This window comes from Ambystoma mexicanum, chromosome 12 (genome assembly GCF_040938575.1).
Source record: "Ambystoma mexicanum isolate Mex_15411 chromosome 12, UKY_AmexF1_1, whole genome shotgun sequence".
In the NCBI taxonomy this organism is placed as follows: Eukaryota; Metazoa; Chordata; class Amphibia; order Caudata; family Ambystomatidae; genus Ambystoma; species Ambystoma mexicanum.
In genome coordinates, this window is record NC_090936.1 from 151,746,564 (window position 1) to 151,768,198 (window position 21,635).

Here is a 21,635-nt window from a genome sequence, read left to right on the forward strand (position 1 = left end):
AACAGGAAATATTTAAACCAAGTAAGTGCCTGAACTGCTTGAATCGTTTAAGTGTGTATGTCATAATTAAGGAGATTACCAAAACACTTGTTTTGTCATGCACCCAAACTTCAACATTAAATTCCTTTTGGAATTTTTGTTTTGTTTTTGGTCATGCACACAATGTGCTCTTGTGGTGATGATCTCTGTAAAGTGAAACTAATTAATGTACAAAGAACTCTTCTTTTGGAAAGTATTTTAGCATAAGATGCTGCTGTGTGGAATGAAGTCTTGCATTTGTGGCTTGTACTGAATTGGTTGGTTCGGTACACATCCACGTGCTATTTGCTAAGCAAAATCAAAGTGGGCTCCAAAAATATATGCATGCTTTCAGAAGTGGTACTTGATCACTCCTCCACCAAAAAACACATTCAGTAAAAACCAAAACCTTAAAATAAGGCTTTTGAGGAACGGTAAACAAAATCTGGAACAGCTAAAGGGCACAGACCCGAGTCAGTCATGACACATGAATCAGCATCTTACTCCCAAGCTGAAGTAAAAGAGCTGTTCACGGAACCACTGATGAAACTAGGATTGCTTGTGAATGATCATGCACAAAATGAGTATTTTACACCGAAATCAGATAGTGTTGAAAAACAAACCAGAGCTGAAACAATTTTAAACCAATAGAGGCTTGTGAAGCTACATTTGCATTCTGTCATTCCCAACTATGAATTGGTTCAGTTCACACTTTCAAGGAAAAGCCACCAAAAGACTACTTGTTTTACCTCAATATTGTTGTTCATGAGACAGCAGGCATCAGCGAAGTCTGGGTGCTTGGTATTTATATAGGCCAGCTCAATTGCAACAAGATTGTGGACCTAAATAGAGAAAAAGATGTAAAGAATGCACGTTTCAAACAATTAATAAAAGTCAACACCTACTGTATTATATCTTTATTTGTTCGAAACACGAAAATGTGTTCAGCAATCTTACAGTACAGAATAATTACTGAACAACATGGTCAAAGCAAACCCACAAGAGACTCATTGAGACATGCAATCCAACAAGCCCTGGAAACTATTGCTCTGCAGGTAGGCACGCGCAGCTGTGCGTCGGCTCGGTCAGGGCCAGTATAATTGAGGCGCCAGGCCCTGTGACCTCAGTTTCCCCCTTTTCCCCCCCCCATCACTCTGACGGACCACCAAACCGATGGTGTACTAGCTATCGGCCAAGAGGGACAGGTAGGAAGGGTGATGAGGAATTTGTGGAAGGAACATCAATCAGAAAGAACATTAACGAGAGGCAAGTCATTTGTTCTTCTAATAGATTCCTTCCTCCCATGGATTCCTCATCTGTGATAGACACCCAAAGTAGTATGAATGGAAGGAGATCAAGGACACCACATAGTCCAGACAATTCTGGAGGACAGCCTTACCAAAGCAGGCGTTGTGGCCTGATGGGGAATCCAAGCAGTAATGCTTAGCCAACCTGTGCAGAGACGGCCACGTTGCCGCCTGGCAGCTGTCCAGAACAGTAACGCCCATGTGCAGGGCAGAGGTGGCAGCCACTCCTTGGGTAGAATGGGCTCAGATTCTCAGACACATCCTTTCCAGCCATATCAAAGCATTCGCAACTGGGAAAGGGCGCTCTGCCAATCAGTTGGCTGGAACAGTGGGCAAGAATAGACATTCTGCGCCTGTTGTCCCAGCCACCCGAGGCCCTTCCCTGGTTGGCGGAATTTTTTTTAGTTAATGTGGGGAGGCAACAGGGAGCCTCTTCCTGTTGCCTCCCCACTACACCTGCCCCTAAAACTGCCCCGATCCCCTTTCACACCACATCCCTCCACCCACACTCAGCTGCGGGACTGGAACCCAGTCTCCTGGCCGCTACAGACATGGAAAAGGGACTTCGACCCTTTTTCATATGGTGGCGGCCCTATTTTTTTTCCATTTCTCCTCAGGGGATCAGCTGCACAAGCAGCGTGAATCTCCCAAGGAAAATTAATGAAAGCGATACGCAACCCGGAGGAACCCCGGGTGCCAATGGCTTTCGTGCCTGCTCAGGAGGGTGGACAAGGCCGTTAACGGCCCAAAGCCCAAGCTGCAGCCCCCGCTTCGCTTGGGCCTGCCTTAGGCTCAGGCTGGCGGACCGTTACTGCCCAGGATCCACCCAGACAGGGTCCGTTTAGTCACAGCCCTGCCAGCACCAGTTTAACCAATAAAAAGCTGGTCATACTTCCTAGCCTCTCTTGTCCAAGAGACATAGCAGCAGAGGGCCTGCACCCCGGTCCAGTTGATTGATCTGCCTTAAAAGGATGAGGCAGAGGAAAGAAAACACAGGAAGATGGATCTTTTGAGATGGATGAAAATCGGAGACCACATTTGGAAGAAAAGAGTTCTCAAAGTCACCTTCTCCTTGGAGTAAAACAAGTAGGGAGGTTAGATCTCACCAGTCTCACGGAAGTGATGGCAACCAGGAAATTCACTTTAAGGGTGAATAGTCTAACAGAACATGAACGAAGAGCCTCAAACGTAGCTCCTGTGAGGAATTTGAAAACCAAAATCCTACTGCACACCAGTGCAACAAACTGGTGCAGAGGTAACTCGTTACACAAACTTCTGCATGACAGCAGGGTATTGTGAAGAGCAAGTCCAGTTCCTAGAACCGCTTGAAAAACGAAAAAGGAGACTCAAGAGGGCCACTGATCGATGGGTTGCTGGAGCTTCGTGCACAGTCTGAAACAGACTGCCCCACCACTCTGGATTCTCAGAATATCTCCAAAGAAGCTCAGACGAGAGAGAAGGAAGGCTCTTGTGCCAAGGAAAGTAGCCAGGGGGCGCAGTGTTACACAAGGACCGCCTCAGCATACCAGGCGAGCAGATCGAGGCAGCCCACCCAAGGAAGCAGACTGGCAAGTTATCAGGGTAGACCCTGCCCACAGCCATTGGCGTGGGAGCCTGCACCCAGCCCATACACCAGCAGCCTGAGCGGGTGGTGCAGTGTGCCCGTGGGGCCTGACTAGCGTAAAAGGAGAGGCACGCTCACGGAACACTGTACAGATTCCCAAAACGTGTAGCTTTGGCATGTGAAGTGCCGAGGCACGAGGCGAGAGGGCCTTCTCTGCGAGGCCGGGGAGCCGAGCAGCGGAAGAAGAGTTAAACAGACACCTGCAGTGAGGAAGTGCGGATGCTGTAAAAGGCCCTTACAGCGCCGAGGCCTTCAGGCATGATTGCACTGCGATGGTGAGTCGGCCCGGAGCTTCGGGAGATGGAGGCTCTCTCAACCCCCATGTGGACCTTTAGCAGGAATAGTTCAGCGGTTCACAGGGTCTAGCAGCCAGTGCAGAGCTAGAGCACGGACCTTCCAGGGAGTGGCCCAGGTAGGAGACAGGGCCAGTGCACCATCGTACAGCACCCTGTCCTCCTGAGTCCGGGGAGCCAAATCATCCCGAAGCAACTTCACCATCTGCCCTGCCAAGGACAGTAGCGTCGCGTTGGCACTCCTTTGATTCCCGAGGCCTGTGGAGGACGTGGACACAGCTGGCACCATCTGGTCGGGGTTACGGCTGGGGCCAGGCCACCCCAGACTGGAAAGGGGAGAGAGGCATCACCTTGAGGGGAAGGCCTAGAGGTGACAGCATGGACCTTGTGAAGGTGGAGGAGCCTCATTGCAACCAAGAGTACCACAAATGGACCCAGACGCCAGACGAGGCCCAGGCGCAGGCTCGGCCTAGAGAAATCTGGATGTCGAAGGGCCACTCTAAATCCCAGAAACAGATCCCACTACCGGGGACCCACTAGACACGCCTACCCACCATGTGGGACACAGGGGAATCCATACCCACTAGTAAAGCAGGGCCGATGATGACAAGTTCTGGGGAACCCCCAGCAGTGACGTCTGGAGAGACCCTCTCGTGGCAAACTCTGCATAATGACCTGAGGGATTTACAGTCCTCCCTCACAAAGGCATTTCAAGACCAGTTCCAGCTGATGCAGTTCGATCTCAATGCGACATTGGTCGAGATGAAGCAAGAATTGGGCCAACTGGGTGAAAGAACCGATCTTCTCGAAAGGAGCCTACAAGAGGTGTTAGTCTACTGTGCAATGGGGTGGGCGGGGGGTTACAGAGAAGGCCAAGGCCCTCCTTGAAGGCAACAGAGGTCCAGGGGCAAGGGAATCCGGGCTACTCAAGTTCAAGTGGGCGACGCAGAATGTGAGGGGTTTGAATTCCCCTCTAAAGAAGGAAAAACGATAGCATTATAATAGGGCCGCCAAACCAGATGTGATAGCACTTCAAGAAGCCCATCTCCAACAAAGGAATCAGGGGAGCCTTGGATTAATGGTCATCTCCCACATCTTCCATGCTTCAGGACCTTATAATACGGGTGGGGTAGCGCTCGCCTTCAGAGACGGCTGTAAGCTGAGGATTACGGACTCCAAGGCGTATAAGGGGGAGGGCCAATATATCATGGTGACTTAGTCAGCGGGAAGGACTATATGGTGGCATCAATTTACACCCCCCGACACGGGCCAAGGGGCATTTTTGAAGGACGTACAATCTACTTTGGAAGGGTTTGCGAAGGGCAACATTATAATGCTTGGGTACTTCAACCAGGCCTAGTCACGGGACTTGGATAGGAGCTCCTTGGTGGCAGACTCCAAGTCATTGCTGGAAAATTCTATATTCTGCGCCTGCGAGATGCATGCAGAGGAGAGGAGTTTACCTTTTCTTTCTAGTGTCCACGTCTCCCACTCCTGTATTGACTATGTGTGGGTCTCGGTGTCCCTACTGGGTGAGATTACGATATTAAGGTTAGCGAGCTGGTCATGTAGTGGTCATGAAGCTCCATGTCGCCAGACAAATGCAGTATATGGGGATAGAGGATCCTAGAGGACCCCAAGAGACCTAATAAGGGACCCCATTATAAGGGACAAACTGGAAGGTAAGATTGCCCAATTCCTTGAAGTAAATAGACTAGAGGATACATGGGAGAGCATCTCATTTAAATCAAGTGTGGAATGCCTGCCTCAGAAAGCAGGGAACCGCGTTTTTACTTTCCAGGGTACAACCCTCGCAGGAAAAGGCTGCAGTGTTGTGCGACGCAGGTACGCAGGAGACTCTGCCCGACGACACGTAGCATGCAACACAACCCTCTTCCCACCTGTGTTCCACACAACTTAGGCCCCGCTCCCCCTGTCTTGCACGCCACATGCGTTCCTTGCAATTTAGGCCCAGCTCCCCCAATCTTCGTGCCATGTGCTTCCCCAAGCAACATGTTCCCTCTCCCCCTGACCTAGCGCATGCCTCTTTGCTTTGCTCCCCACAACTGCCTCCGCTCCCCTGGCCTAGCTCATCCCTCTCTGCACTGGCCCCTACATAACTTGTCCCCACTCCCCCAGCCTTGCGCATCCTTCTCAGCGGTGCTCCTATGCAACCCAGTCCTGCTTCCCTCCTCTCCTTCCTCTTCAGGCTCCCCTGAGCCGCAACCAGTGTATGGTTGCCTGTCTTTGTCTCTGCATTCCACGCCCTTTTGTACTGTGACTATTGTATTGCCATTCCACTGCTTCTCTTGCATTTTCCTTTCCTACCAGGTCTCCATGGATGACCAGTGTTTGCGTATTTTGTTTTGTAGCGTTACCATTGTATTGTTTATGTGCTGCGTTGTGTGCACTCTTCCTCCCCCCTAGGACTACCAGCTGTGTTTTCTGTATTATACTTGCATTCTCACACCCTTGAGTACCATTGTAGTTACATTGTTGCTTGCACTGTTTTCTCTATACACGCTAGGGCCCAGCAAGGTTCCATTGTTCTTGCTCTGATGTATGTACTTGTTGCCCCCTCTTGCGTTTGTCCCCGTGTGCCTCCCCCTCATGTTTGCCCCCAGTGTGTGACCCCCACACCTTGAGCTGCCCCCCCTCACCCTCACCCCTACACCCTCTATGGTGCTCTCCATCTCCCCCATCTTCTCTAACTGCTATTCTATCGCCTATCCTCCAACCCAGGCGCCTCCATCGCTGATGCCCACACCAGTGCTTCTTCCAGACAGACCTTCACCGACATAGTTTCCTCTCCAGGCCAATGGAGCCCCTCTCCCTTCTCTCTCTCTTTTCCTCCTCTGCCATTAATAGTGGCACCAGGTCGGAGGCCCTCCTGGCGCCCTTCCACTCCTCCAAGACCATTATTAATGTCTACTTAAATGGCACCATCTTGGTCCAGGGCTCTCAGGCCAATCTCCTTTTCGATAGACGCTTCCTGCATCGCATCAACTTCCTTCCTTCCCCTGCTACTCCTACCTAACCCTCTCCAGCTCCTCCGCTGCCTCCTTCCTCCGCCACCTCTCTGGCCCCCTCCGCTGCTTCTTTGGCCGCTCTGCCGCCTCCTTCCTCTGCCACCTCTCTGGCATAGTCTGCTGCTTCTCTGGCCGCTCTGACTTCACTTTCCTCCATCACCTCTACGGTACCCTCTTCTTCCTCTCAGACTACCCTGCCATCTCCTTCGCCCGCATGACGTATCCTATGGCTGTACCCCTCCACTGAAATCTTGCAAAGGTGGCAAATCTGCTCCACATCGCTACTCTTAACTTTCGCTCTGCTGTCAAACACTTCTAGGACATCTGCCGTCTCCTCAAAGAGCTTGATTTGGATGTACTCTGTCTCACGGCCAGCTTTGTCACAAGTTTGGACACTCTCCTCCCTGATGGCTACGAGATCCTCTCCAAACCCAGAACCAACCGTCCAGGAGGGGGAGAAGCCCTGATCTTGCCGGGGTGGATCCCTGCTTCGGTCATTCCTACGCAGGTCTACTCCTCCTTTGAATGCCTGGTCTGCAGGCTCTCCATCTCTCCTGGCCTCTCTCACTGTAGCCACCATCTACAGGCCACCTGGCCAGGTCACCCTGTTCCTCTACGAGTGGGCTGACATCTCCTCCTCCCTCCTTGCCTCTACCTCTCAACTTATCCTCCTCTGAGACCTCATTCACCTTGGATGCTTCTAGCCCCTCCTCAGGGCTCTTCCGTAACCTCTGCAACTCCATTCTTCCCTCTGGCCTGACTCACTCTACAGGGCACACCTTTGCTCTTCTGTTGTCAGACCTACCCCTCTCCTCTCCTCTCCTGGACTGACCACTTTCTTCTCACCCGTCGCTCTCTGCCCCTCTGGTTAAGCCGACCCCAGCAGTGCCACACACCTTCTCGGTCATCCAGCCCATGAAGCATGCGTCAGTGGAGGCTTTTGCCGCTACTTTCTCTCCTCCTACACCTTTGGCTGACTCACACTCTGGCATCCCTTTCCAACCTGCATTTCTAAATCCCCAACACTCTGGATGTCCTTGCCTCTGTCATGAGGATCCGTCTGAAGCCTGCATCCAAGTGCAACTCTTGGTTCGATTCCAACCTTGCCACCTTTAAGCACAAGTGTAGGGTGGCTGAGAGGAAGTGGAGGGCATCCAGCTCATCCTTTGACAAACTGGCCTACCGCCTGCTCCAAAGACAATACAGACTTGTCCTTTCTAAGAAGAGATCCTACATTCAAGCCTGTGTCTCAGCGGGCTCTAAAACTCGGCCAAACTTTTTCAAATCTGCAAGGAGCTGGCAAATCCTGTTGTAGTCTCCACCTCTCCTGGTCCCTCCCAGGCCCTTTGCAGAGCTCTGGCATCTCATTTCACCACTAAAACCCAGGACATCCGGCCCACTTCTCTCTTCTTTGTCTACTTCCTCTTCCTCTTACTCTCCCATTCCCATTCCAGGTCCCTCTCCGGACGTATCTCCTCTTCCTTTCTCCTCCTTCTCCCTGTAAACTCCCGATGTTTGTAGACAAGTCCAATCTATGAAAGTCTTGTCAAAGCAGGTGCTCCCATGCTCCTCCAGAACAATTAAGGACCACATGGACACTCTCGCTTCAGCCTTGGCCAATATCTGCAATCACTCTTGCCACTAGAACCTTCCCCTCTCCCTTAAGCACCCCACTGTGCACCCTCTCTTTAAGAAGCTCTCTGCCAATCCTTCCTCTCCGACAAACTATCGCCTGATCTCCATCACTCCTTTCCTTGGCAAACTCCTGGAAAAGCAGGCCATCTCCCAGCTTAATCTACATACTGAATCTGTTGGTTGTCTCCATGAGCACCAGTCTGGCTTCACAGCAGCCAGAAGCACAAACTGCTCTCCTGAACACCAGTGAAGACTTGCTCTTCAACCTAGACTCAAATTCTTTCGGTCCTCATTCTCCTTGATCGATCCTCTGCTTTCGAAACGGTCAACCATGGCATCCTGCTCAATCGTCTCCTTGACAACCTGGTTATCTCTCATCAGGCCCTAGCCTGGTTGTCCACATTTTTCTCAAATGGACCCTCCCAGGTCCAACTTGGGTCTTTCCTCTGTCTCTCTCTACATGCGGTGTCCCCCCCCATGGTCTAACCTCTTTCCCTGGCTCTTTAACCACTACCTGGCACCTCCTGTCCACCGCATCTCTACCTTCTGTCCTAACTTTCAGTGTTATACGGATGACAACAAGCTCTCCTTCAGGCTCCCCTCCGCTTCTTCTGATCCTTCTTTCATACCAGACTGTCCGCAATGCAGGAAAGGTGTGCCTCCAACGATCTCTGCCAGTAAGACTGAGATCCTCCACATTGGCACACCTGCCCCAGTCTTCCCTCTCAAACTGGCCGCCCACTCTCGGCCCTCTACCTGTGTCTTCCAGTGAGTCTAAGAACATTGGTGCCATCTTTGACTACACCCTCTCCTTTTCTCCTCACATCTCAGACATCTCTAAGAACTCACACTATCAGCTGCCCCTCCTCAGAGGTATTCTTCCTTTTCTCACTTTCCCCCAGAAGCTCATTGTCTCCAATGCCCTGGTCCTCTCTAGGCTGGACTACTGCAACAGCCTCTTTCTATATCTTCCTGCCTCTACTCTTCGCTCTTTACAACTAATCCAGAACAGGACTGCAGGTCTCGTCCTTGGCCTCTAGCCCAGGGATCATATTTCCCCATAGCCCTGAAATCTCTCCACTGGATCGCTGTGGCTGCAAGGATCAAGTTCAAGACCCTCTGCATCGTCCACAAGGCTTTCTGGGCTGGGGACCATACTACATCCAACTTTCTCGGGTCCTCCGCTCATCCACCTCCAACCATCTGAGTGTCAGACGCTTCTCCAGGCAGAAGGTTGGGGGGTAGATCTCTGTCCTCGGCTGGGGCGTCCCTTTGGAACAGACTTCCTGCTGCTCTCAAAATTGAGGAGGGCCAGCTAAGGGTCTGGAAGCAACTTAAGACCTTCCTTTTTGTTTCCATTTTCTCCCTCCCCCTTGCTGATGACCCTGTCTGCTGCGCATACTGGTTAACTGGCCACCCACTGAACTTACAGGACCAGGCTTCTGCACAGCTAGTTGTCCTTGCACTGCCTCTGGTCCTCCCAGCCACCTAGGGACTGTATCGGCAACCGTACAGTTCCCCGACACTTATAAGCCACCTCCCTGGCAGCACTTAAGTGTTCCTTTGCACTCTGCCCAACCCCCCCACCCCCTTTGGCATTTCTCTCCCTCCCTCCCTCCCCCTGCACTTGCACAATCTGAATGACAAAAGATCGCTGTTTTGTCCTCCTTCCGTCTTCCCTTCCATGTCTTGTCACACCTAGAAACACTCGTGTATATGCATTTTAAAATTACTTTTCATATCAGGTGGGATGCTTTTAAATCGAAGAGGGGTGAGAGCCCATTGCCACCAAAGCAGTGAGGGATGAACAGGAACAGGTGAGAGCTCTGGAAACCCAACTGGAGATCGAGGTGGAGGATTGCAGGAAAAAGGATCTTGCTGGATCCCCAGAGGGAAACGCTCTGTGGCCCTGCCAGAGATCCAGAACGGCCGGGTGTACTGTGACGGGCAATGGGCGAAACAGCCCCCAACCCCAAAATCTTTTCCCTGGTGGCTTTGCACTCCTTACTGTTTCTCAGGGTTGCCAAAATGAAATGGGACCAGGCCCTCAATATTGCCCCCCAGGGAAGCAGAAAGTATCTGCCCCTCCATGGGGGTATTCCTGAGGGGGCTGGACCTACAGGCATAGGGCCAGCCTCCTGACCCCTCCGCCTGTGCTCCTCTGGAAAAATTGCCCTATGTTGTTTTGCCTTTATTGGGGGAAAATGGGTGCAAAACGACACTAATTTGCCCCCAAAGAAAGCAAAACTAGTTGGCATTTTTGGGGGTGGGGGGCTGATTGGCCTGGGCCCCTGGCCCACCCAAAGATATTCCTGGTGGTCCTTGCTGCTTCCCTGGGGGTTGCAATACAGGGTCAGACCCTCAATTTTGCGCCCTCCACCCCCAGGGAAGCAGCAAGAATCTTACCCTCGCTGGGGGGGGGGGGGGACTGGCCCACATGCAGGGGGACTAGCCCACAGGCACAGGGCAAGCCCTCCAATGCCCCCAATTGTGCATTTTGTTTGCCTTCCTTGAGGGCAAAACAGCACCCATCTGCCCCCAAAGAAGGCAAAACAGTGGCATTATTTTTTTTGTTGGTGAGGGGCTGTTTGGCCTGGTTGGGGGCCCCCACCCCAAAAATCAATTCCCTGGTGGTTTGCTTGTGGGAGGGGTTGGTGGAAAGGGGAGTCTCAACTTTCCAACGATCCCTCCCCCATGCAAATCAGGCAGAAAATGCAGTGGCAGCACGGCAAACTGTGCCTGCTTTACAAATATCATGGCCACCCCCCAACCCACAGGCACGCAAGGGGATGATGGAATCTGCAACAAGGGGTGGAGTGGTGGGGGGGGGTTCACTCCGCCCCCCCCCCCGAAATTTAAGTGCTAAAAAGGATGAGGTATCTCATCCTCAGCACTGTAAACTTAGTGCTGTCGACGAGATACCTCGTCCTTAGCACTTAAGGGGTTAAGCATTAACTTCACTATGCCTAGCAATTGCCACTCTTCACTCCATTTCTCTCCATTGCTCAAAAGCACAGTGTGCCCATAATCGTTGACAACCTTCAACGGAATAAAATATTTTGTAAGTCCTTTGTCCAACAAGCGCTTCCCATCCGCCCGTAAATCCAGCAGTATAGTGCGTGCTCTCGACCTTACAGGCACAGCCCCTGGCTTTGATCTAATCAAGTGGACAAACCCTCTGACATCCCCATCTTCCCAGCAAAAACATTGGAATTTTTTTTAGCACTTCAGACTCCTCTACATGGACAGCCTCCACCTTTCCCGAAGCATTTTGCATAACTCAAACTTGTGAAGGATGATCGGGGTCGAGCCTCATACCAAGATCGGCTTGTGCATCTTCGGATAGTAGATTGTCACCCTCACCATGCCTTGGACATTGCTCCCATGATAATTGAATTGAGCCAAGAAATCTCCTACAATATTGATGGGAACACCCCATAAGCATGTGCACATACTCTTGCTTAATGCAGATCACAATTAAAATGTCTCTCTCCATGTTGCCAAGTTCCTTAGAGTATAATCAATTATTTCTGCATGCGGCTTAGCTCATTTCGGTAGAGCGTTAACCGCATTTACTACACAGACCTCCACCCCATCACTCCCCCTCAGACTGCCAAAATGCCATGCTATTCTGGACCATTTTAACACTTGCAGGTTTATTCCAGTGCTTGCAAAAGCGAGACATATGGCCCTTTCTGCCACAGTCCCTGCATGTCAAGCGATGCACAAAACAATTTATTGCTAGCAAGATGATCAGGGTTTCCACATCTGTAGCATCTTTTCACAAACTACTTCCAATCTGTCTTTTGTTTGAAGTCCACTTTCTTTTTCCTCCATCTGTTTTGTTTACTCCTTGTGTCCCTGTTGCTTATGGGCTTTCAGTTGGTCGACCGCATTTGCACCAACCTGAACAGTTTTGTCAGACTCTGTATCCAAAGCCTTAATGCACTTCTACGCCTGTTCTACCATTTTAGCGATTTCAATCGCCCCTTCAAGGGAAAAATCGGCACCACTGGCTCCCTCTCTTCAAAAGACTTCCCTAATCTTGTGACCAACACATCTTATCAGATGATCCCAAATAGGAGCTTCCCTGCAGTGGCTATAGTCCTACTTAATAGCCAACCCACGAAGAAAGGTAACAAACTCCTCAATTGATTTACCAGTTTGTTGATCTTAAACAGACTTTGCTCAAAGGTGAACAAACCTTATGCTTTTTTTTACTGCAAGTCTGGCAGTTTCTTGAATACGGTTTGCCCATCTTGGGCCAGACAATGATAAAGGAAGGAATCCTTTCGGTCAGGTGCAAAGTTACTGCCATAGACCCCATGCAGGTATCACAAAACCCTCTGTCCAGTCTGCCCAGTTGACTGAGGGCTCATCTGGATCAACTAAGAACAAAGCTGGACCCGGGATATTCATTTTACACAAGTGCTTTTTAGCAGAAACCAGCAATACTCAGTGCAATTAACTCCAAAGCAAATTATGCCTTCATAATGTGTAATGCAGGTTATCAGTACTTGATGAAGTAAATGTTAATAACCTGAGACGCAATCTGATTTATTGTTTGGTGGCAGATTTGACAATTTTCTTGTGCTTATAACAAATAACAAATGCCAATAAACAGATTTAAAAATAAAATCAGTACTTGATGAATGAGGTGCAGTCTCAATAACGTGTGCTCAGGCGTTACGTTGTATGCTTTCACCCATTGTAAGCCTGTATTCATAAAAAATTAAATTCGCCCGACTTCAAGATGGTGGTGCGCACCATGCCATCATAGCATGGATGGGCACTCGCACATACACAGGCAAGCGCAGTGACACCAGATTGGGGCGGCTGTCAGTCGCTCAATGCTTAACATCCTCGTTGCCAGTATTACATTGTATGGACGACACACGAGCCGGCCAGTCCCTGATGCATCTTTATTTAGGATCCTTACAGCAACCCCAACCTCTTCAGTAGGGAAAACAGTTACACAATTCAAAGCCTAACATTCTTCTTGGCCCAGCATGGTTCTAATTCCATACTGGAATGCTATTACATCCCTATTCACTGGCGCCATTTATATTCCCAATAAAACTATGTACACATAAAACATAACATGAAACTGAAGAAACCCCACGTGTGCTTGTATGCATACATAACACCAATCAGGGTTTATCCAAGGCCGTCACACATTTGATAACATATGTAGAATTGCCATTTAGTAGAAAAAGTGCATAAAATGTCACCTTCCTCTCCATTTATGCTGAAAAAGCATTTCACCGGGTGGAATGGTCCTTCGGGTTCAAGGTAATGGAAAGAACGTGCTTGGGGAACAAACTCATTAAGATGGTTCAGGCCATCCCTGACGCGGCTGATCCAATACAAAATCCTGCAGAGTGTATTACTCAAGGGACCGGCTACACAAAATGGTGAGAGAAGAGGCGGCCACATTTTACCATATGTTGTGGAGCTGTCAGAGGATTGGCTCTGCGTGGTAGGTGGTCCTCCGTACACTGGAAAGAATACAGAGCAATCCCACAGAACCCCAAAATATAAGGGCTACATGCTAGTGGTGACTGAGGGGAAATAGGTGGTAGAGTAAGCCCATAGCAATTGCTTCAACGGTGGTCAAAAGGGACTTAGCTGTCAAATGGGGCTCAGGGGACATCCCCAAAAGTTGCATCTTGGGAGTTGGGAATGGAAAATTGCTTCAGTATGGAGAAAATTGTGCCGAGGGATGCTGGGGAAATGCAACAAAATAAACAGACATGGGAGAATTACGCAGACTAAAGGATTGTAGGGAACACCTTAACACTGTTGTCATGGGCCGAAGTGGAAGAACCAGGGCTGGAGAAGAGGAAGTGGAGTGGGTGGGATGGGGAGATGAAGGGGAACTGCATTGTGTTTTGTTCTATTGTTTTGTAACGTTGTTTTTTGGGGGCAGGGGAAATGCAAATAAACAGTGTTATTAAAATAAAAAATAAAAAGTAAGATGGTTCAGGCCAACTACAAATGCCCTTTGGCCAGGCTCGTCATTAATGGCTCCCTGTCTAGGACATTTTCCTTGATTAGGGGAACCAAACGGGTGCCCTCTCCCCATTTCATATGTGATCTACCTGGAGCTTCTACTGCAGAGGTTATACGAATCCAGCAAGGTCCATGGTATTACCTTTGAGTAAACAAAAACAAGGTGGCAGCCTTCAGAGATGACATGCTGCTCACGCTTACAGCTCCGGAGAAGTCCCCTCCTGCCCGGCAAACTATCGCCCCATTTCCATCACTCCCTTCCTGGGCAAGCTCCTGGAGAAACTGGCCATCTCCCAGCTAAATCGCCACACTGAATCTGTTGGCTGTCTTCATGACCATCAGTCTGGCTTCAGAGCTGCCAGAAGCACCGAAACTGCTCTCCTGAACAACCGTGAAGATCTGCTCTCCAACCTTGACTCTAATTCCCCCCTGTGCCCTCATCCTGCTTGATCTCTCCTATGCCTTTGATACTGTCAACCATATCATCCTGCTCAACCGTCTGTGATAACCTGGCTATCACTGGTCAGGCTCTGGCGTGGCCGACTTCTTTCCTCTCCAACCGACCCTCCCAGGTTCAACTTGGGTCCTTCCTCTCTGCTATCTTTTCCCCCCAGGTTTCTAACCTCTCCCTCTGGCTGTTCAATCAATCAATACCTGGCCCACGGAATAGCTGCTCTGTGCCCCAACATTCAGTGCTGCGTGGATGACACTCAGCTCATCTTCAGGCTACCCTCGGCCTCCTCCTCTAGCGCCGTCATCTCTGACTGTCTGCCATCCAGGAGCGGTGTGCCGCCAATGACCCTTGTCTTAATGCCAGTAAGACTGAGATTCTCCTCATCGGCACACCTGCTCCCTCCTTTCGTGTATCTCTCTGGCCAGCCTCTTGGCCCCCTTCCTGTTCCCACCTGCAAGGCTAAAAATCTTGTCGTCATCTTCGACTGTACACTCACCTTCTCTCCGCACATCTATGACATCTCTAAGAAGTCACACTACCAGCTGCACCTCCTCAGAGGTATTCTTCCTTTCCTCTCCTTCCCCCAGAAGCTGTCGCCAGAGCGCTGGTTCTCTCCATGCTGCACTACAGCAACAGACCCTTTCTAAATCTGCCTGCTTCTACTCTCCGACTACTGCAACTTATCCAGAACAGAACTGCAAGACTTGTCCTTGGCCTCAAGCCCAGGGATCATATCTCTTCAGTACTGAAATCTCTGCACTGGCTACCAGTGGCTGCAAGGATGAAGTTCAAAACCCTCTGCATCGTCCACAAGGCATTCTGGGGCCTGGGGCCTCAATACCTTCAACTCTCTTACATACATTCCTTCTCGAGCTCTTCGCTCATTTGCCTCCAATTCCCTCAGGGTCAGTCGCTTTTCCAAGCAACGAGTTGGTGGCAGATAACTCTTCGGCAGGGGCCTCCCTCTGGAACAGCCTCCCTAAAACTTGAGAACCATCTTCGGTTCCGTAAACACCTCACAACCTTTCTCTTCGCGTCCGCCTTTTCTCCTCCTCTCCCTTGCTGATTTCCTGGCTGATACGGAAATGGCACTGGTTACCGGACCACCCTCTGACCTCAGGCCCAGGTCCACTCCCCACAAGTCGCACTCCTGCACTGCCTTCCTGGCTACCTCCGCACTTGGTGACTGTTTCTGTATCCCCCTTCCTGCACTTACCACTGGATGTGTGCACTTACCCTTTTACTTACCACCTGCTGGCCGTACCTCTATTGCTCTTATCCCTTGTACTGCATTGTCCTCATCCGCCTCCCCCCACACTTCTTCTCCTTACCATGCACTTGCACAATCTGAATGTCACCTGGCTTAGTAGGATTGTTGTCAGTCTCCTCTTGTCCCCCCGCCCCCTTTCCTCATCGCGCCTTGAAACACTTGTGTATGGGATACATTACTTACCGTAATCGGCCGCGTCAGGGATGGCCTGAACCATCTTAATGAGTTTGTCCCCCAAGCACGTTCTTTCCATTACCTTGAACCCAAAGGACCATTCCACCCAGTCAAATGCTTTTTCAGCAGAAATGGAGAGGAAGGTGACATTTTATGCACTTTTTCTTCTAAATGGTGATTCTACATATGTTATCAAATGTGCGACGGCTTTGGATAAACCCTGATTGGTGTTATGTATGCATACAAACACACGTGGGGTTTCTTCAGTTTCATGTTATGTTTTATATGTGTACATAGTTTAATTGGGAATATAAATGGCGCCAGTGAATAGTGACTCAGATTAAGAGGTGGAAGGATCCACTTCTTTAGGATGCAGTCATCTTGTCAACAGGCGCAGTCACGCCTATTGCCAGTGCATTCAGCTGCCAAGATCGTTGAAGCAGCAGTGTGACGTCTCAGATGTCGAGGGTGCTCTGAATACTGCCAGAAGCTCTAGCAGGTTGATATGATTCTTGGCCACTGAGTGAGACCAGAGACCCTGAGCTGTGTGGTGGAGATGGTGTGCTCCCCACCCTGACAGGCATGCGTCCGTTGTGACTACCGCCTGTATCTCGGTATCGTAAAAGGGTTTTCCCTTGGACAGATTTTCTCTTGTCCACCCGTGAAGGCTTTGTACAAGTGTTGGCGAAATAACCACTAGATCGTCCCACTGACCACTGGCCTGAGACCACTGTTTCGCCAACCATTCTTGCATGGGACGCATGCGCAGGTGCGCCTGGGGGACCAGGTAAATACATGACGCCATCATGCCCAGCAAACGCATTGCTTTGCGTACCATTATTTGGCGACCGGCCTGATATTGTGGAATTTGCAGCAGTATATTCCGAATTCTTTCCTCTGATTTTTTAGCATTTTTGCTTTTTCTTTTTTAAAGCGCTCACACAGCCCACGGGCATCGAGGCGCTGTTACAGGAATTGTTAGTTTTTTCAGTTGCGCAATTTTTTTTTTTGTCTTAGTTGCGTATTTATAACGCGCTTAAACACCCAGAGGTTTCTAAGCGCAGACCTGGGGATCGAACCTGTGTTGCTTAGTGTCGCCTTGCTTCCAAGGCGCACACATTGCCGTTAAGCTATCCTCCCTCTGATGGAAAGGCCAACCCCTCTTGAGTGTTTAGGACAGCACCTAGGAACTGTTTGGAGGTGCTTGGCACCAGACTTGACTTTTTCTCGTTTATGGAGAAACCTAATTCGAAGAGGAGGTCGATTGTTCTTTGAATGTTTGTTCTGCAAATTACTGGGGTCTCTCCCATGATGAACCAGTCATCCAGATAAGAGTACACAGGGATTGCCTCCCTCCGTAGGAGTGCCGCCGCCACCGCCAGTACCTTGGTGAATACGCTTGGAGCCGAGGCTATCCCGAAGGGCAGTACCTTGAACTGGTAGTGCCGACTGTCCACCTTGAAGCGCAAGTATCTTCTGTGCGCTGGGAACATGGAAATATGAAAATAGGCATCTTTCATGTACAATGTTGCCATGTAATCCCCTTTTTTTAGGAGGGGGGATTACCTCTTGGAGAGTAGTCATGCGAAATTTTTGGGGCTTGACATACTTGTTTGCAGGTCGTAAATCCAATACTGGGCGCATTGTCAAATCTTTTTTTGGCACAAGGAAGTAAGTTGAATAAATACCCTTGTTTACCTTGTGTCCCGGGACGAGTTCTATCGCGTCCTTTGCAAGAAGACTGGCGATCTCTCGAGGAGGATCTTCTGGTGGTCTACGAGTGTACTTTTTGTCGTGGAGGGTGGTTTCGGGGACGCTCTAACAGTTCTATGCAGTATCCTGCGGACACTGTGGACAGCACCCATCTGTCTGATGTGATCCCTTCCCAAGCTTGGGTGTAGTTGGAAATGCGTCCCCCTACTGGGGATGCGTGAGAAGGGACCCTGAAAGGAACGTCACTGTTTTGGGGGAGGCGTGCCGCTGCCTCTACTGGGGCTGCCTCTACCCTTACCACGTCCTCTTTTGTTACCCGTGCCATAACCCTGGGTAGACTGCTGGTTGTTGTTCCATGGTGTACCCTGCCCTTGGGAATAGTTGGAGCCTCTCTGGGAATTTTGGCTGCGTGGGCAACGAAAACTGCCATTCCCTCTTTGATTCGGGGGTTTGTTGGTTAATTGGCCCAGGGATTTGAGAGTCTCGTACTCATCCTTGGCATTTTTTTAGCGCGTCCTCTACCGCCTTGCCAAACAGTAGATCCGGCTCCACCGGTTTGTCCATTAACGATGCTTGGGTCTCGGTTTGAACCCAGATGCCGTAACCAAGCATGTCTTTTGATAACAGTGCTCTCTGCTAACAATCTGCCAGCGTTATCCGCGGCATCAAAGGTTGCTTTTAAGATGCAGCCTGACACGGCTCTTCCCTCTGACGCAACCCGTGCCAACTGGCTTTTTAAGGGTTCTGGGGCGGAGTCGATGAGTGCTGCGACTTCTTACACTGGTGGCAGTTGTAACTCGCCAGTAGGGTGGTGGAGTTGGCAATCCTTGCCTGGTAGGCGGAAGTGGAGGCTACTTTCCTACCCAAACCATAAATCTTCTTGCTCTCCTTGTCTGGAGGAGCTTCAGACGATGATAGGGGTGTTCCCGCCCTCTTTCGGGTGTTCTTAACTACTAGGGAGTCCGGTTTCAGATGCCCCCTTATGTGCAGCGGGTCTGATTGGGCTGCCCTGAATAGTTTTTCGATCCTGGGGTTTACCGCCATGGTGAGGTTAGGATTTAAAAGGGAAGGGTCTATTCTTCTTTGTATAGATTTGAGGATAGGGATGGCCTGGGCAACAGGTCTCCTTTCTCCCACTAATTCCTCTGCAAAGTCCCTCTCTTCTGTGCTCCCTGGGTGTCAATGTGGAAGTGTTCTGCCGCTCTGGACAAAACTTCATTCAGGAGAGGTTGGTTGTCGACAGGGGAGTCTGTAACCAGGGGTTCTTTTTCTACTGGGGAATCTACCCTGTAGGTTTCTGGGTCGTCCTCGTCCTCCTCTTGGTCCTAGTCATCCCATAGTAGCCCGTCCCAGTTTGGTCTCCCAACGTGCCCAAATCTGGATCCTCAATTAAAGGTGGATCCTCATTATATTGAGAGTAGGGCTGTATACAAAAGGGGTCCGAAGACCGTGTTGGTGCTTCAACCCGGGACTTCCTACTTGGGGGTATCGGGTCCCTAGAGCCTGAGGGTGTAGCCCCGTCAGGGGTATATGAGAGGAAGTGCTCAGGATTCTTGGCATAGAAGTCTGCCAAGGATGACATCCTAGACATAACTGTCTATGTTGTCACTAAACCATTCCTTAGAGCTGGGAATTACTCTTTCCTGGGAAAGTTTCCCTGTTTTATCCTGACTGGACCTATGGCTTTGTGCAGGGGTCTTGGTTAAAATGACAGAAGACTGAGACTTGTCTGTCTGTTTCTGTGGAGTACAAGACTGACCTGTCTGACTGTTTCTGTAGTGTAGAAGGTAGAGAATGCTTCTTATGTTGTTTTTCCCCCTCCCCGTGGATGGAAGAGTGTTTCCCCGGTGTTTTCGCTCCTTCTGAGCTTTTCGACGTCTGGCGTCGAGGTTCGGGGGTAGTGTCCCTATCTCTAGAGTGTGGAGGTCGGGACTCGGGAACAGCTGTCACGTGGTCTGCCGACGCTGACTCTTGGAGTGCGGCCTAAGGATAGAGGTCGGGTTAGTCTTCCGACGATCGAAATCTCTGTTACCTTAGGGAGCGAGGTACTTTTGGCAACAGTGGATCACTGTCTGGAGTCATGTGGCGATCTAGATCGAGAACGCCCAGAGGACACCGATTCGGTGGTCCGTTCTCGGTTTGCCTCTTTCCGAGAACTCGACGTGCGCGTCGAGTCTCGGTGGGACTTCGCGTGTTTGGTGGAAGTGGTGTGGGTAGCGCTCGTGTCGCCGGGGGTTTTCCCCATAGCTGCCCTGCCAGACAACCTTCTGAGGTCAGGGACCTGCGCTTGGCTGTCTCTCGACACCACGTTGCCCTCGCCGTCCGAAAGCATGGCGTCACTGCCATCGCTGAAGGCGCCCTCCGCTGCCATGGCCTCTTGTTGCCTGGCGTTGTGGGCCCAACTTTTGGTCGAACGGTCCTTAAGGGTTTTCGGTTTAAACCGACTACACGCTCTGCAGTTGGCCTCGGGGTGGTCCCTCGACAAGCAGAGGTTACACGTGGCGTGTGTCAACCCAAGGGTGCTTGCGGTTGCACTTGGGGCAGAATTGGAAAGGGGTACCCTACATACGCAACTTGTGGCAGTGGGCTAGTGTGTGTAGGAATATATAAGAAAAAAAGCCTATATATATTTAGAGTGTAGAGTATGTACCACCCCCCACTCTCCCTACTTGCAGGGCCAAGGCCAGAGGCCTTCCAAGGCCCGGGCCGAGGCCCAATTCCGTCATGCAGCTCTCGACGGTTCTTTTTCTTCTCCGACGGCATCGAGTGTCGAAGGTCGGTGACTATGTTGGGTGGAGAAAATGGTGAAATATAACGATATTTAGCAAAATTATGGCTAAGGCCAGGGAACTCTGCGGGATGCTTCCGACCAGTATGGCGGAAAAAAACAATCTGAGGGTCCTGGACGCGCGAGGGATCATGGGTACAGTGGACGTCACACTAGGGATAGTATTACGGGCATGCCCTGTGTCGACGCCAATTTTCGAGTTTCGAAAAACAAACTAATATTCCGCAGCTTCCACTAGATGTCGGCCTAAGCAGATTCCACAAGCCTCAGAAAGGTGCGTTATAATTGCCATATCATATCATGTGGACGGGGACCAGGGGATGCTGTCCTCTCTTAAGACAGAACTCTGGGGATTGAAGGCCCTAAGGCTTTCTTGGCTGTGTAGATTGGCTGCCATCCAAATAGTCATCCTTCCTCGGTACCTTTACCTATTTCAGGCTCTCCCGGTAGCCATATCTAAAAGTTTGTTTGTAGGCTTACAAAACCTTACTAGTAACTTCATCTGGAAAGTTAAGAGGCCCAGGATCAGTCGCAACCTTTTATCAGCAGCCAAGAAGGAAGGAGACCTGGATCTCCCGAATTTTTAACTCTACTACGATGCTGCGCTGATTCAGATTATAAGCGAGTGGTTCACAGGGAACTATGAAAAGCTGTGGGTGGGTATGGACCCAGCTATTGTCCAACACTATCTAAAGGACGTCCTCTGGCTCCCGAAGCCGGACAGACCCCAGCCGGGACAAACCGGCCATAAAACACTCACTACTTTCCCCTCACCCTTAACACTGATATTCCGTAATCCAAGCTTCTCCCTGGGTATGGAACTGGGAGCATTCTATGGGTGGCAGAAGAGGGGGGATGCCGAAGACAGACATTTTATGTTAATCCGAATTTATAAATCGTCAATTTATGCCAATAAAGGCATAATGGTGCTAAAGACCTAAAGAGGAGAATAGCAAAAGGAACCAGAGAGAACATTCAGACCAGCAGGGTCTTGAGTAGTCGTCGGAACAACAGATGGTTATCAGTCGCATGGAGGGGACCATGGCAACTGGCTCCAAATGACTGCTGCTGCCACCAAAAAGGCTTGGCCTCCCACCCACAAGCGTTTGAACCTAGGAACCTGAATACGGTAAGCATGCTCTGACCTTAAAGCTCAAGTGGATGAAATTCTTCCTGAAGGTACTCTGTTCCAGGGGCAATCAATCCAGTCCTTTGTAGAATGCAACCTGTGCTTCGGTATAGACGAAAGAGGCTGAGATTTTCAAATGAGGCACTGGCTAACAAGTCGAAGTTGAAGCTGCAGCCCTCCGACCTCTCA

The 21,635-nt window shown here is 50.3% G+C and overlaps 1 protein-coding gene across 4 annotated transcripts in view; it reads right to left on the bottom strand.

The window, feature by feature from the left end:
• Positions 1–21,635, bottom strand: part of DNM1L (dynamin 1 like) — a 1,039,542-nt gene that overhangs the window by 443,120 nt on the left and 574,787 nt on the right. For all 4 annotated transcript variants that reach the window (XM_069628197.1, XM_069628195.1, XM_069628196.1 and 1 more), the window contains one exon: positions 768–860. In XM_069628197.1, the coding sequence (XP_069484298.1) occupies positions 768–860 (93 nt within the window). The remainder of the gene's footprint in view (positions 1–767; positions 861–21,635) is intronic.